The following is a 13,971-nucleotide window of genomic DNA, read 5'->3' as shown; positions in this document are numbered from 1 at the left end:
TGGAAACATCTAAGTTCCGATTCTGAATGTATTTAAACAAGTTGGTTGTCTCCGGGCCTCTGTTCTCTGTCTGTCAGATGGGAATCCCATCATGGTGAGTGATCACATAGGGCGCCTGCTGTACAAGGGAAGGGTGGGCAATGCTGTGCGTGGGGCACCAGGGCTGCACACCAGCTGCCCCGTCCGTGTCCTGAGTTGTCTCACCTTTGTGTTTGGGCCTCAGCTCTGGACCGAACCAGTGGAGGGACCAGCTGCGCCCATCTCAGCTCCTCCACCTCTTCTGCCAGCAGCACAGAGTCAAGGCCCCTGTGTACCGGACAGACCGTGTGGTGTTTCAGGATAAAGAATACATTCTCGAAGAGATAGGTGAGCTGCCACGTGACCCCGAAACCATGGTGGGCTCCCCTTTTCCTCCTCCTTCCCAGTCAGCGCCCTCCCATCATAAAGGGCCCAGCTGGACCTTACGCCCCTCAGCAGGGGTGGTGGATCTCTCCGGGACAGCACAGATGGACTAAATTTGTGCTTGGTACTTTGGGGACAAGTACTTACCTGTGATTCCATTGTGGAAATTAGAGGTCAAGGGTCGGGGTGGGGCCAAGGTCAGAGCTCAGGCCAAGGCCAGGGTGGGGCCCATCTGAGGGCAAGATGAGAGGTGAGTGTGAAGCCAGGGTGAAAGACATGGTTAGGATCAGTGTGCTGCTGGCTTTAGGTGGTCAGACTCTGTCGTCTGAGTTTAGGGTTTAGCCCACCTCTGGAAACAGTTCTCTACTTGAATCACAGTACCTGCCAGCTTTACCTGAAGGTACCCTCTGAGCCCCCGACTCACCGCTCCTGCTTCTAAATCATCCATAGGGCAGGCAGGAAGCTCTGTAGCCCCTGCCCTTGGCCCCGGGTCTGCTAATGTTTATGCCTGAGAATCCCACCACATGTGTCCTGTGTGTCTGAGATGCCCACAGGCCTGCACTGCCCACCCTGAGCAGCCCAGTCCCCCCAGAGGTGTTTACAGGCCCAGCTGGCCCTTTGCCTCCTGCTGGTTTCAGAGATGTTTGATGTTGGAGCTGGTGCTGAGGTTATAAAAAGGGAATGCTGGCTTTGATTCCCCCCTCTCCCAATCCCCCTCCTCCTCCTCGTTCTGTTTTTCTGACTTTCCTAAGTCATGGCTGAGCCAGCTCCTCTCTATTAGGCACTAAGCCCGCCCCCATTCTCTTTTCCTATAGAACGTGCATCTGTTTTAGGGGTGGTCTCATTTCCTTCCACTAGTCTCTTTAGCTTTAGCACAGGGACCCCCTCATGGTCATAAATTCATAGAAAAGGAAAACCAGAGAGCTAGAGATGGTGAGGCCCAGCATCTGCCTATCTTTGCAGATAAGGCTGTTGAGGCCGAGAGTGGTTAATGACCTGCCCCAAACCACCTAGCTGGTTAGGAGCAGAAGAACCAGATTCCTGGCCCAGTGGTCCTCTGGGATGCCATACTGCTTCCTTTGTGGCACCTATTAAAGTGGGCAGGGCAGGTTTGCGGGAGGACCGTGTGTATGTGTGTGAGAGTCTGTGCTGGTGAACATGGCATACCTGAGCGCACACACCTGTATGAGTGTGTGTGTGTGTGTACACACATGGGGACCCTCCTACCTCCAGTCAAGGTCTCTGTCATGGGACTCTAAGTTCATGTTACTGGCTGGTTGACCAGCTTGTCAGGGTCAGAATAGCCCCTGTGTCCTCACTACATTCACAGCACCAGTGCTTGGCTCACCCCCTGGCAGGTAGGAGCTGTACCTGGAAGCATGAGGGGGGAAAAGGTGGTGTCCATACTCACCTTTCCTACACAAGTGTACGATCTCAGCTGTCCTGTAGACCAGTTGTGTGACTGCTCTGTGCTTCATATCTGTCATCTGTAAAATGGGGATAGTAACAGCACTAACCTTCCACACTTATTATGAGGACAGAGCTTGTTAATATCTGAACAACAGTGCCTGGCTCCTGGTTTATAACTGTTTCCCTTTAGTACTATTATTTTTGCTACTGCTACTAATAGAACAGATTGCATGAGCCAGAGAATAATATTAAGAGCACTTAGATGCCTGATCTGGAGGTAGAGGTTACTGAGGCTCAGAGTTGGGGGTTGTCAGGAAGGGCTTCCTGGAAGGGGTGGGCTTTGGCAGCAGGGGAGGATTTGTGTTGGTGGATAAGATGAAGAAGCACTTTACAGAAGAGGCTTAGAAGAAGTGATAGCAAAAGCAACAGAGAATCTGAACTTCAAGCCTTTAGCCTGTGGATGGTGCGATTTCCTCAACAGAGTGAGATGTGATGTGAGGAGCAGAGGGAGTGTGTCTGGGTTGGGGTGAGGCTGCAGGGCATAAGGGTTTCCTGAGGCCCAGGCAGCCCTACCATCTCTTGCCCACTCAGCCCCAGCAATATGTCTTCTCTCTGGGGCAGAGGCTGGCAGGGTCCTGAACCCACACCTGGGCCCAGTGGAAGAGCGTCTGGCCCTGCACGTCCTCCAGCAGCAGGGCCTGGTCCCCGAACACGTGGAGTCCCGGCCCCTCTACAGCCCCCTGCAGCCAGACATCGAGCAGGTAGGATGTTGAGCCTCAGGCCCCAGAGCCCTTGAGCCCCAGCTAGCCCTGCCCCAGGATAGCACAGGGACCCCAGAGCCCCCATCAGGGACCTCAGGATTTGGCCAGCCCCTTGTTGGTGTTGCTCCACAGTCTGAGTGGTTACCATTGGCGGCCCACAAGGGCCGCCCTTGGGCCTGGCCTCCCCTGGCTACCAGCAGCCCTCAGGGCCGGAGGAATGAGCCTGTGCCGCTTCCTCATCCTGTGTGGGCTGGACCATGGCTTCCCACGAGTCATTCCAAAACCAGCCTGGCCTCAGGGTGACCTCCTCAGCCACTGGTCAGTGACCCCCCTGTTGGCCGGCTCTGTTCTGGGCTGTAGGGGGTAGTTCAGACAGGGTGACTAGCACCCTATGACAGAGTGGCAGCCCCAGAGAGGGCAGTCATCAGGAGGGCCAAGGGCACCCTCCCATGCAGAGGGATGGCAGGCCTGGGGCTGAGACTGGGGAGGTGTCCTGGAGCAGGTGAGCTGGGTGGATTTTGGAGGCGGAGGAGGAGGTGAGAAAAGGTTATAGGCAGAGAAGGGCTGAGGCAGCTGTGAAGGTGCCTGCGCGGACATGCAGAGGACATCATTTCTGCTGTTTGGAACTGGGCTCTCCTCCCCTTGGCCATGTGGCCACCAGCTCCCGCAGTGGCACAGTGGGTGCTGACGCATCAGCCCTCTCATTCTCTGGCTATGTGCCCTGAATAACTTACTTCAGTCTCTGCTCCTTCTTCTGTAAGATGGGAGCAGAAAAATACCTGCTTGTGAGAGGGAAGGGGCTGAAGGGTGGCGAGTTGAGTGGTTTCCTGTCGTGGAGATCCTGTGAGGCCCCTGGGACTAAAGCATGCCGCCTGGCCCCCCATGGCTTTGCCTATACCATTCTCTTCACTGGTAGTACCCTTCTCCCTTTTCCATCTGGCACCCCGAGACTCCCTGTCTCTGAGAAGCCTGCCCTGACCCTTGGCCCCCAGGCACAGGCCCACATGATTGGCCTGTAGGGCAGTGGGCTCGCCTCTTCAGTGGGCCCTGTAGTCCCTTTACGGGCACCTCCCCTGTGGGGTGGTGAGCCTCTCCAGGGCAGGGCCTGGGTTTTCTCTGTTCTGTGCCTGAGGTATCTGGCACAGAGCAGGAGGTCATAAGTGTTGGCTGAATGAAAAGGATGGGGTGAGAACAGGGTCTTGTTTCCTCAGGGGAAGCTGCAGATGTGGATCGACCTATTTCCAAAGGCCCTGGGGCGACCTGGACCTCCCTTCAACATCACCCCACGGAGAGCCAAAAGGTGACCCTCCCCAGCCACAGGCTGGAGCTGAGCAGGGTGGTGGGATGGTTGCAGCCAGTGCTGGTGGAACCAGCAGGTCACCCTTGGGCCAGGCTTTCGGCCACTCAGGATGCAGGGTGCTGCCTCTGTGTGGGCCTGGCCAAGGGTCCAGCCAGCCGAGCACCAGATCTTTGTGGGTGACCCAGCTTCTTGGCTTCTCTGTCAAGGAACACCCTTTGGTGGGTGATCCACATGGATTTGAGTCATTCTTCTTTGCAGGTTTTTCCTGCGTTGCATTATCTGGAACACCAAGGATGTGATCCTGGATGACCTCAGCATCACCGGGGAGAAGATGAGCGATATTTACGTGAAAGGGTGAGGAGTCATCCTTCCTCCCTCCTGTCCCACCCCCATGGCACTGCCCCTGCCCCCTCTGGGGAGGTGCCCAGGGCGAAGGGGGAGCTCTGGTCTAGGGAGGGGGGAGAACAAGAAAGGAAGAAGGGTCAAATGGGGGTGGTCTCTGCCTCAGGGGAGTTGTCCCCACACCTGGTTCCTTCTATGTTAACCTTTGGGTTGAACTTACAAGGTTTGAGGCTATCCCTCAAGAGGGAAGTAGCAATGTTTTAAAATTTATGGCACATTTGGTACATCATGGAGATTTCTTTAGTTCACTTACTTCTTAATTCCTCATTTGCCTAAGTTGATGCATATTGTGATTGAAACCTTAACCAAAAATGTAATCTAAAATGTCTATGTCTAGTTGGATGGTTGGCTTTGAAGAACACAAGCAAAAGACAGATGTGCATTATCGGTCCCTGGGAGGAGAGGGCAACTTTAACTGGAGGTTCATTTTCCCCTTTGATTACCTGCCAGCTGAGCAAGTCTGCACCATCTCCAAGAAGGTGAATGTCCTTCCCATCCCCAGGGGCTTTCTAATGCCAGTGTGACCACACTACCAGTCACTGCCACACTGTCATACCCTCACCTCTGCCCTGCACTGTAGGGGTCACCACAGCCATCACCGCATGATGACCACCACTGCCCTGTCATCACCACCATTGTCCCCATCACCATGCCACTACTACAGCTTCTAGCACTGCTCCCCTTACTGCCAAGGCCACCACCACCATCTCCATGCCCGCCCTGTCCTTCCACATTTACCCTTGTCGCTGTCATCAGCACTGCTGCCACCCCACAACCACCCCCTGCCCATGCCACAGCCATGGTCTGAGGCCGAGCCCGAATCCTCCAACTCCTGCCTTGCTCTGCCCCAGACTAACCAAGCAGCAGGAAGGGTCGTGGGGTCAGAGCAAAGGACATTTGTAGGGAAACCCAGCAAGACCATCATAGGGACAGTAGGGCAGGCCCTGTAGGGAGAGCTTCCCAAGAGGCAAGCCTGGCCTATCTGTCAGGTTGTTTATAGGATTGAGTGTGGCTTAGCTAAGTCCCTCCTGCTACCCAGTTTCCCACATTTCTGTGTCTGGTATCTGGAGTCACTGTCCAAGCTGGACATTCCTTGGGAGAAGCTCTGCCCTTCCAGGCCTGCAGCCACTGTCCCCCTCCCTCTCCCTCCCTCCCCTCACCTAGGCTGAAGGCACCTGCAGAGACCTGACACCTGGTGCGAAGGGAGAGATGGGTTCAGGGATCCCAGCTCCCCGTGTTTGAGCACCTCCTAGTCCAGGTCTCATCTGGGGCATAAACTCTTTCTTTTTAAATTTTTATTAAGATATCATTGATATACACTCTTATGAAGGTTTCACATGAAAAAACAGTGTGGTTACTACATTCACCCATGATATCGAGTCCCCCCCTGTACCCCATTGCAGTCTCTGTCCATCAGTGTGGTAAGATGCCACAGAATCACTACTTGTCTTCTCTGTGCTACATTGTCTTCCCTGTGACCCACACACATCACGTGCACCAATCATGATACCCCACGATCCCCTTCTCCCTCCCCATGCACCCTCCCACACCCCTCCCCTTTGGTAACCACTAGTCCCTTCCTGGAGTCTGTGAGTCTGCTGCTGTTCCTTCCTTCAGTTTGGCTTCGTTGTTATACTCGACAAATGAGGGAAATCCTTTGGCCCTTGTCTTTCTCCACCTGGCTTATTTCACTGAGCATAATGTCCTCCAGCTCCATTCATGATAAACTCTTCTCTTGAAAGAGTAGATCCCGAGGCAGGTGGGCTCCTTCCTGGGGGCAGTGCACCCACCCTTAGGAGCAGCCCCTAGAGCACAGGCAAGAGGGTGCTGTAGGCAGGGACAGCTGCTTGGGGGCAGGCCCACCCTGCATTGGGGGGGAGCTTCTGACCACTGTGTCCCACCTTGGGGTGCTTTCTGGATCAATAGAGTAAATGCCTCTCTGGTGTTCAAGTTCTGCTGGTCTGCTCTCCTTCCAGAGGTGGCACAAGGCTCAGGCCACAGAGCTGCCGTTACGCCCCTTCCTTTCCTGAGTGGCTGAGTGGCTGCAGGAAGGGAACTACCTGATGCACTGGGGCTCCCAGGTCCTCCTAATTCTTATTCCATCCTTCCCGCATGACCCCTTCCCAGCCCAGTACACAGGATCATCTGCACTTTAGGGAAACCAAAATATTCCCCTGAACCTTTGAAACTACCAAATGAAAGAAAATTGGGTTAAACAAGGTTCAAGAAGTTCTCTCACCCAGAGACTGCTGCCTAGTGCCTGCCAGAAGCAGAGTCCAGTGACTGCCTCGGGCTTTGTGCAGCCAAGGCAAGCTCACCCCATTGGGGGTTTGAAGGTGTGTGCCTGTGTGCTTGGTGCTTATCTATCACAGGTTGTTTCCGTAACAGAGGAAATGCTGCCTTACTTTGCTGTGGACAGAGGGAGGTAGGGGCCGGGAAGGGGGAAGGGAGGGCTGAGGTGTTGTGCACGCCATCTGGGGGCTCACCAAGCCCTACAAGGGGCTAGGCACGGATGGGAAATGAAGGCCGCGAAGTGTGATTGGCCTTCTCAGACAGGAGGTGGGCATCTGGTGGAGATGTGGGCGAGGAGTCGCAGGAAGGAGGCTTCCGTTTTTTTCTGCAAAGTAGGAGAGAGAATCTCCTGGCACTGTGGCAGGTGATTTGAGAGAAATGGAAAAGGCTGGAAGTAGCTGTTATTCTGAGTGGGAGAGAGGGAGAGGGGGAGTTAATTGGAGGCACAGAGAAGGGGTACCTGCAAGTTCTGATGGCACAGTTGGTGTTGCTGGTTAAGAATTGGAGGTGGCTCCATTCTGGCAGTGATGGAGTTTTTTTCTCTGCATTATAGGCTGGCAAGGAAGAAGGAGAGAATTGGGCTGACCCACAGTACAGCCCCTGGCCTCCCAAGGTCGGGGGAGTGGAGGGAGAGTCCAGCAGTCCAGCAAAGACACCTGGGAGGGGGCAGGGGTGTAGTCATGGGAACTGTGCTTGGTAAAAATTGTGTCTGCTGGGAGACGGTGGCTGGAGCGAGGAGTGGGAGAGGTCGGAAGGGGTTCTGACCTCCAGGGGGTTCTGAAGCCAAGCAGGGAAGTGAGGGAGGAGCTGGCTTGACTCAGGCAGAGCCAGTGGTCCTCTGTGGCGGAAGGGACTCTGGGATGCGGGGGGAGCTCTGCCCACAGAGGGGCACCAAGGAGCTGGTCTGGGCCAAAGGACCGAGTCTGGGGGTGGGGTGGGGAAGTGCGGGGCACTACACAGCCTCTGGGTGCCCCGGTCCTGCTGCAGAGCCAGCCTTCTGCTGAGGGGTTCAGGGCCTCTGGCAGGCAGGCCCTCCAGGGATCCCATTAACCAGACGAGACTGTCATAAAGTACAACGTCTCCTTTCATCCGGCGGCTTTGAACCACCGCTGGTTGCCCTGGCCTGGCTCCCCACCTGGAGCCCAGCACACCCACTGGGGCCTGCCTGTGCGTCAGGCACCCACCCTGCAAATAAACAGCTAGTAAAAGGGCCCAGACCAGGAGTGTAATGAGCGCGTAGGACCTGGGGGGCCATTCCCCAGGCTGGAGCCCCAGCCCAGCTGCTCCCACCAGGGGCTGTTTGAACCTCTGGCTCATTACTGAGCCCATAAACCAGGCTGGCCAGAGGAATGGAGGATGCTGGCGGCCTGTGCAGGCGGGCCTGCGGAGCTGGCCATAAAAGCCCCGCCAGAGGAGGGAGGCACCTGCAGGAGGGCTGGGGTCTGGAAGAGGGGGAGGACCAGACGGGGGCCAGCTGGGGACCTGAGCCCTTTCACCAACCCAGGCAGCAGTCTAGGCTGTGGCCGGGTGCTTTGCAAGGGGACCATTGCTGAAGGATGCATGGTCTTTGGTTCAGAAGCTCTGTGTGTCTGGTGGCCATGCAGCAGGCACAGCCCTGGCTGGGGGCAAGGCTGTGTGTACAGAGCTCATTCAGCAGTGTTCCCTGCTCCCATGGATCTGTCTCCCCACCCGTGAGACTTGGTCCGGCCTCTGCTGTGGCCTGGCATTCAGCGCCTGGCACCCATCATCTGGGAGATGGTCGGAATGTTTTCTGTCCTTGCCACTCACCGAGGAGAAGCTCCAGGGAGAGGACAGAGGACAAGTGGGAGTGACAGTCCCAGTGACAGCCCTTTGGGTTGAGCGTGGTCAGACCCAGGGGCGAGCCTGAGCTTCAGCATGCCCTCTCCCCACCCCACGAGGCCTCTGCCGGAAGAAGCTCAAGGCGGCGCTGGTCCAGGCTGACTGGCTGAGGGGAGTGGGGTGGGTAGAGCAACAGGGTGGTGAACTTCGCTTTTGATTTTTCCCAGGGCATGTTCTTGGAGGTGAAGGTGGGGTGGCTTGGCGTGGTGAGGGAGGAGCTGGGGTGGCTGCCTCCCCGTGCCAGCTGCTTGCAGCAGTGTCAGAGGGATCCTTCTGCTAGCAGTCAGGGTGGCGTGGGGTAACCCCCGGCTCCCAGGCAGCCCACCCTGTCCCCAGGATCACATGGGCAGACAGGATTTAGTGGTGAGAGCAGGGCTCTGGGACCTGACTGCCTGTGTGCGACATCCTGGTGTGCCATCTCTCAGTGGTGTGACTCAGACAAGTTAGTTGCTCTGGCTTCCTCAGCTGTAAGGATAGTATCTTCCTTACAGGTTGTTGGAAGGGTAAATGAGTTCGTAGTGGTAAAGGGCTGATACAAAGAAGTGCAATATTACTATTATTACTATTAGCTGTCAGATCTTGGGCAAATTCTTAACTTCTCCAAGCCTGTTTCATCATCTGTAAAGTGGGAGTGAGAACCTTGACCTACTAAATTGGAAGGATTAGTGAAGCCACCTTATGTGAAACGAGACTGTATGGTAACTTCCTGGGCTCTTGAACACTGTCCTCTGTGGGCCTTAGTAATCTTCCCACCAAGACCTGGCTCTGGCAAGTCCCTAAGCAAGTCCCACATCACCGCCTCCTACAGGAAGCCTTCCAGGCTGGAAGGGACCACCACCTTTCTCTAATCTTGCTTCCCTGTTTCCTCCTCTGCTCCTCCTCGGGGCCAGGATGCTTTCTGGAGGCTGGACAAGACTGAGAGCAAAATCCCAGCCCGAGTGGTGTTCCAGATCTGGGACAACGACAGGTTCTCCTTTGATGACTTTCTGGGTAAGCATTGTTTCCAGTCAGGACCATTCCGCAAACTGCGGGCTGACTCAGAACCCCTGCTGTGTGTGTGCGCCATTCTTGGGAGGGCCGGCAGTCCTGCTTTCTGCCCTCAGGGAGCTCAGAGTTGCCGGTCCCCGGTGCTGAGTAAGGTCTGTGACACGGATCAGTGGCAGAGAGATCAGAGTGGCCAGTGGGTGGGCCTGGCAGCACAGCGACATTGCACACTGGCCAGTGTTGGCTGGTAGGACTCAGATAGGAAGAGAGGAAAGCACAGGTTGAAGGTAGTGCACATGTGCTCTGCTGTCCCCCAATCCCCCCAGACAGGATACTGGTTGGGGAGAAGCATGCTGGAACCCCTAGCTGGGGAGCAGGATGCTGTGAAGACGGCGCTCTCATAGGGGGAGATACGGGGTGAGGAGGACAGCATCATATTGGGCCAGAAGGCCAGACTGCTGCGATAATAGTCCCATCACAACTATAGCAGTTAGCCTGGAAAATGTGGTCCAGCCATACAAGTGGATATTATTCAGCCATAGAAAGACATGAAATACTGAGGCATGCTACAACATGGATAAACCTTGAAAACATACTAAGTGAAAGAAGCCAAACACAGAAGGACAAGCACTGTATGATCCCATTGGTATGAAATGTCCACAGTAGGCAAATCCATAGAGACACAAAGTTGGTTGTAGTTGTGGGGGGCTGGAGACGGGACAGTGGGAATGGAGAGTGACTGCTACTGGGAATGGTGTTCCTTTGGGGGGTGATGGAAATGTTCTGGAATTAGGTAGTGCTGGTGGTTGCACAGCTCTGTGAATATACTAAAAGCTACTTAGTTGTGTACTTTAAAATGGTTAATATGCTGCATTGTACTGAAATAATAGTAATAAAAAGGGGGAATCTGTGAGAAAGGCAGCCAGGGAAGTCAGGGGTGCTGAGTTTCGTTCCACTTTGCCACCTGGGAGGGGCGTGGCCTTGGCGGAATCACTGGCGCCCTCCTTGGGGGAGTCCTTGATTGCAGAAAAGTGAGTTGGGCTTTGCTGAGCCCTTGGGTGCCTGCCAGGAAGTTCTGAGGAGCAGCTCAGGTAGGGGTGAGGAAAAGGCTGCAGGTCCCCTGCCACGCCCGCCTGCTCACCTGCACCCCAGGGGCTGGGAGCGCTCTAGGTGTTCACTGTCAAAGATTCAGGGTGTCAAAACCATGGCATTAAATTAGACTTTTACTACTTATTATTCTGGAATACAAAATACCTGTAGAAAAATTAGAAAAAATTAGAAAATAGAAACAATGCCTCCCTTTACTATGTATTATAATCTCATTACCTAGAGATAAACCTTCACTAATTTCTGTATTATTTCACATATAAGCAAACATACATATGTGTATTTTATACATATATAAACATATGTACACATATGACATAAATGTAGCAAAATGGGTTTATATTACACGTACTGTTTTATATCTCAGTTTTCTGGGAAAACTTAATATTTCAAAAACATCCTTTCTGTTGGTAGTTACCTATCTACATTTCTATCTGCATCATTGTACCTAATTCCTGCCTGATGTTCTGGCATACAGATGGACCCTTCTCTGCCTAACTAATCTCTTGATGGGGTACCCAGGTCATCTCCAGGTTGTCTGGCATGAGTGACACCCTTAGGCACACATCTTGGAAACCTTTGTGTGTATCATTACTGAACCCTAAAAACAGATTTTTAGCCTTCACACATTTAATGGTTTTTGAAACATTTTGTTCAATTGTCCTCTAAAAAGGTTTTACATTTTTATACTCCCACCTATGCCCTGTTTGTATAAAGGTGAGATTTTCCCTAAACTTTTGCTACCAGTGTTAACCTTGTAAAAAAATTGCCGATATGATACTTGTTTTTATTTTTATTTGTATTTCCTCATTAGTTTTATGGTAGAACTTTAAAAATATTTATTATCCATATTACCAGTGGGCTTTTCTTTTTCATGGTTTTGGGATATTCATCTTTTATATATTATTGATTTTCAGAGCTTTTATCTAGTAAGGCCACATTACAAAGAATTTCTCCCATTTTTTCAACAGCTTTTAAATTTTTTATGGAGTCTTTTTTGTTTATAGATTAAAAAGTTTTTTTGCATCAACCTATCTTTCCTTTGTGGGGTGGAGCTTTAGAAAGTTAATTTTAAAGAGAAAAACAAAGAAGACTGCATTTTTACTGAATTAGAAAACAGTGCTCAAAATAAAATTAAATGGGTTCCTCTTTTGTTTTTAAAACTAAAACTATTAAAACTACTGTATTTAACTCTACAAGATTTTTTCCTTCTTCATAATGTGTAATTTCTTCATCACACATTTCACTTCACTTGAATATTTATTAATTTAAAAGTAATAACTAAGATCTGTGATCTCATCATCCAGAGATAATCCTGTTTCCTTATAATCTTTTATATAGCTCATGCTGGGGTAATTGTGTGTGTGTGTGTGTGTGTGTGTGTGTGTGTGTGTGTACATGTGGTTTAATATACTATTTTTTCTTAAAATTATATTGGGACCATATTTAAAATAGGAAATAAACATTCATTACACTTGAGGGATAGAGAGATGTGGGAATGTAGATAGGTGAATGCTGGTATGGAGTTGAGCAAATGGATAGATATAGCATTCAACAAATGGAATCTGTAAAGGGATGTAGATAGTTAAGTCAAAGTAGAAAGAAGGACAAACGGATAAGTGGAAAGCAAGAAAACTAGAAAAATAGATAGAATCAGTGGATACTTGCAGTAACCAAGCATTCCACACTGAAAAAATCTAATCTCCTTTGCATGGTATTCAAGAATTTCTTTAATTTGGCCTCAGAAAACATTTTTTAGATTTCTCTCTCTCACTTAATCCATTCAATAACCCATGCTCCAATCCCATTGACTTCATAATGTTGTTTTGATTGGATTAGGTGAAACCACATGAAATTGCTGCTTTTATAGGTCAAAGATAGTTGAATACCAGCATTTTCATATGGTTCAACCAAATAGATGAAGCTATACAGGGAGATAATAGATGAAATAGATGAGGAATAAACAGTATAGAAAGATGACTGCTTGGATATCTAGGTAGGTAGATGAAAAAATTGGTGGATGAACCACAGTGAGATACCACATCGCACCCACTAGGATGGCTATAAAATCGTAAAAACAAAATATAGAAAATAACAAGTCCTGGAGAGGATGTGGAGAAATTGGAAGGCTTGTACATTGATGGTGTGAATGTAAAATGGTGCAGCTGCTGTGGAAAACAGCTTGGCAGGTCCTCAAAAAGCCAAACGTAGAAATTATCACATGACCAAGCAATTCTACCCTTAGTTATATGCTCAAAAGAATTGAGAAAGGGGACTGAGACACTTGTATGGCAATGGTCACTGAAGTGTTATTCCCAATAGCCACAGGGTGGAAACAATCCAAGTGTTCATCACCAGATCAGTGGGTAAATAAAACTCAGTCTCTCCATGCCATGGAATATTACTCAGCCATAAAAAAGGAATGAAGTACTGATAAATACTACAACATAGATGAACCTGGAAAACATGCTAAACATGTGAAGTGAGCCAGACTCAAAAGGACAAATATTTTATGATTCTACTTATATGAAAAATCTACAATAGGCAAATTTATAGAGACAGAAAATAGGTTAAAGGTTATAAGGGCTGAGAGGAGAGGGGAATGGGGTTTTATTGCTGAATAGGTACAGAGTTTCTATTTGGGGGGGATGACAAGCTTTTGGAAATAGGTAGTGATGGTTGCATGACACTGTACATATAATTAGTGCCACTGCATTATACGTTCAAAAGTGGTTAAAATGCCATATTTTATATGTATTTTACCACAATAAAAATAATTTTAAAAATCGATGGATGTAGACAATGGTTGAATGAACAGGTTTGTATGACACAGTGAGATGGATAGTTGTGCATGTGGGAAGCACTGTTAAGGTGACTCGGTAAAGGCAGGTTAATGGGCATATGGATGAATAGATGGGTGGGAAGCTGATAGAGGGGGTAAGGCAGTGGATGGGCAGATGGAGCATTTGGGGGATTCGACCCATGGCTAAGTCCATGGATAGATGCTGAAGAGGTACAGTGAGTGTTCCTTGAACCTGCCCAGGCCCAGAGTAGCCTAGGTTGGCAGTGATAGTGAAACCCTCGGCCAAAGGACCCCTCTCTGCCGCAGGTTCCTTGCAGCTGGATCTCAACCACATGCCCAAGCCTGCCAAGACAGCCGAGAAATGCTCCTTGGACCAGCTGGATGACACTTTCCACCCACAGCGGTTTGTGTCCCTATTTGAACAGAAAACAGTGAAGGGCTGGTGGCCCTGCATGGCAGAAGAGGCTGAGAGGAAGACCCTGGGGGTAAGTCTGCTCCCTCCAGCCCAGTGGAGGTGCAGGCGTGGCTGCTTCTGTGAAGATCGCTGGGCGCATACGTATCACTTTCCCTCTCTCCTACCCCGAGTCTCTCTGCGTTCCAAGGCACCCACCTTCTTCTCTTCCATTTCACAGCCTTCCTCTATTTGAGGC

The 13,971-nt window shown here is 50.9% G+C and overlaps 1 protein-coding gene and 1 long non-coding RNA gene across 22 annotated transcripts in view; one reads left to right on the top strand and one right to left on the bottom strand.

Annotated features, from left to right (window-relative positions):
• Positions 1-13,971, bottom strand: part of LOC130682574 (uncharacterized) — a 252,916-nt gene that overhangs the window by 153,231 nt on the left and 85,714 nt on the right. The gene's annotated exons all lie outside the window — the stretch shown is intronic.
• DYSF (dysferlin) overlaps positions 1-13,971 on the top strand; it is a 224,339-nt gene that overhangs the window by 203,681 nt on the left and 6,687 nt on the right. For all 21 annotated transcript variants that reach the window (XM_036908364.2, XM_036908361.2, XM_036908363.2 and 18 more), the window contains 7 exons: positions 224-366; positions 2,434-2,573; positions 3,785-3,873; positions 4,132-4,227; positions 4,613-4,754; positions 9,318-9,417; positions 13,628-13,806. In XM_036908364.2, coding sequence (XP_036764259.2) covers positions 224-366; positions 2,434-2,573; positions 3,785-3,873; positions 4,132-4,227; positions 4,613-4,754; positions 9,318-9,417; positions 13,628-13,806 — 889 coding nt within the window. The remainder of the gene's footprint in view (positions 1-223; positions 367-2,433; positions 2,574-3,784; positions 3,874-4,131; positions 4,228-4,612; positions 4,755-9,317; positions 9,418-13,627; positions 13,807-13,971) is intronic.

Source organism: Manis pentadactyla, chromosome 2, assembly GCF_030020395.1.
Source record: "Manis pentadactyla isolate mManPen7 chromosome 2, mManPen7.hap1, whole genome shotgun sequence".
In the NCBI taxonomy this organism is placed as follows: Eukaryota; Metazoa; Chordata; class Mammalia; order Pholidota; family Manidae; genus Manis; species Manis pentadactyla.
The sequence above is the reverse complement of the archived record's forward strand: the minus strand, read 5'-3'. Positions and strand labels throughout refer to the sequence as shown.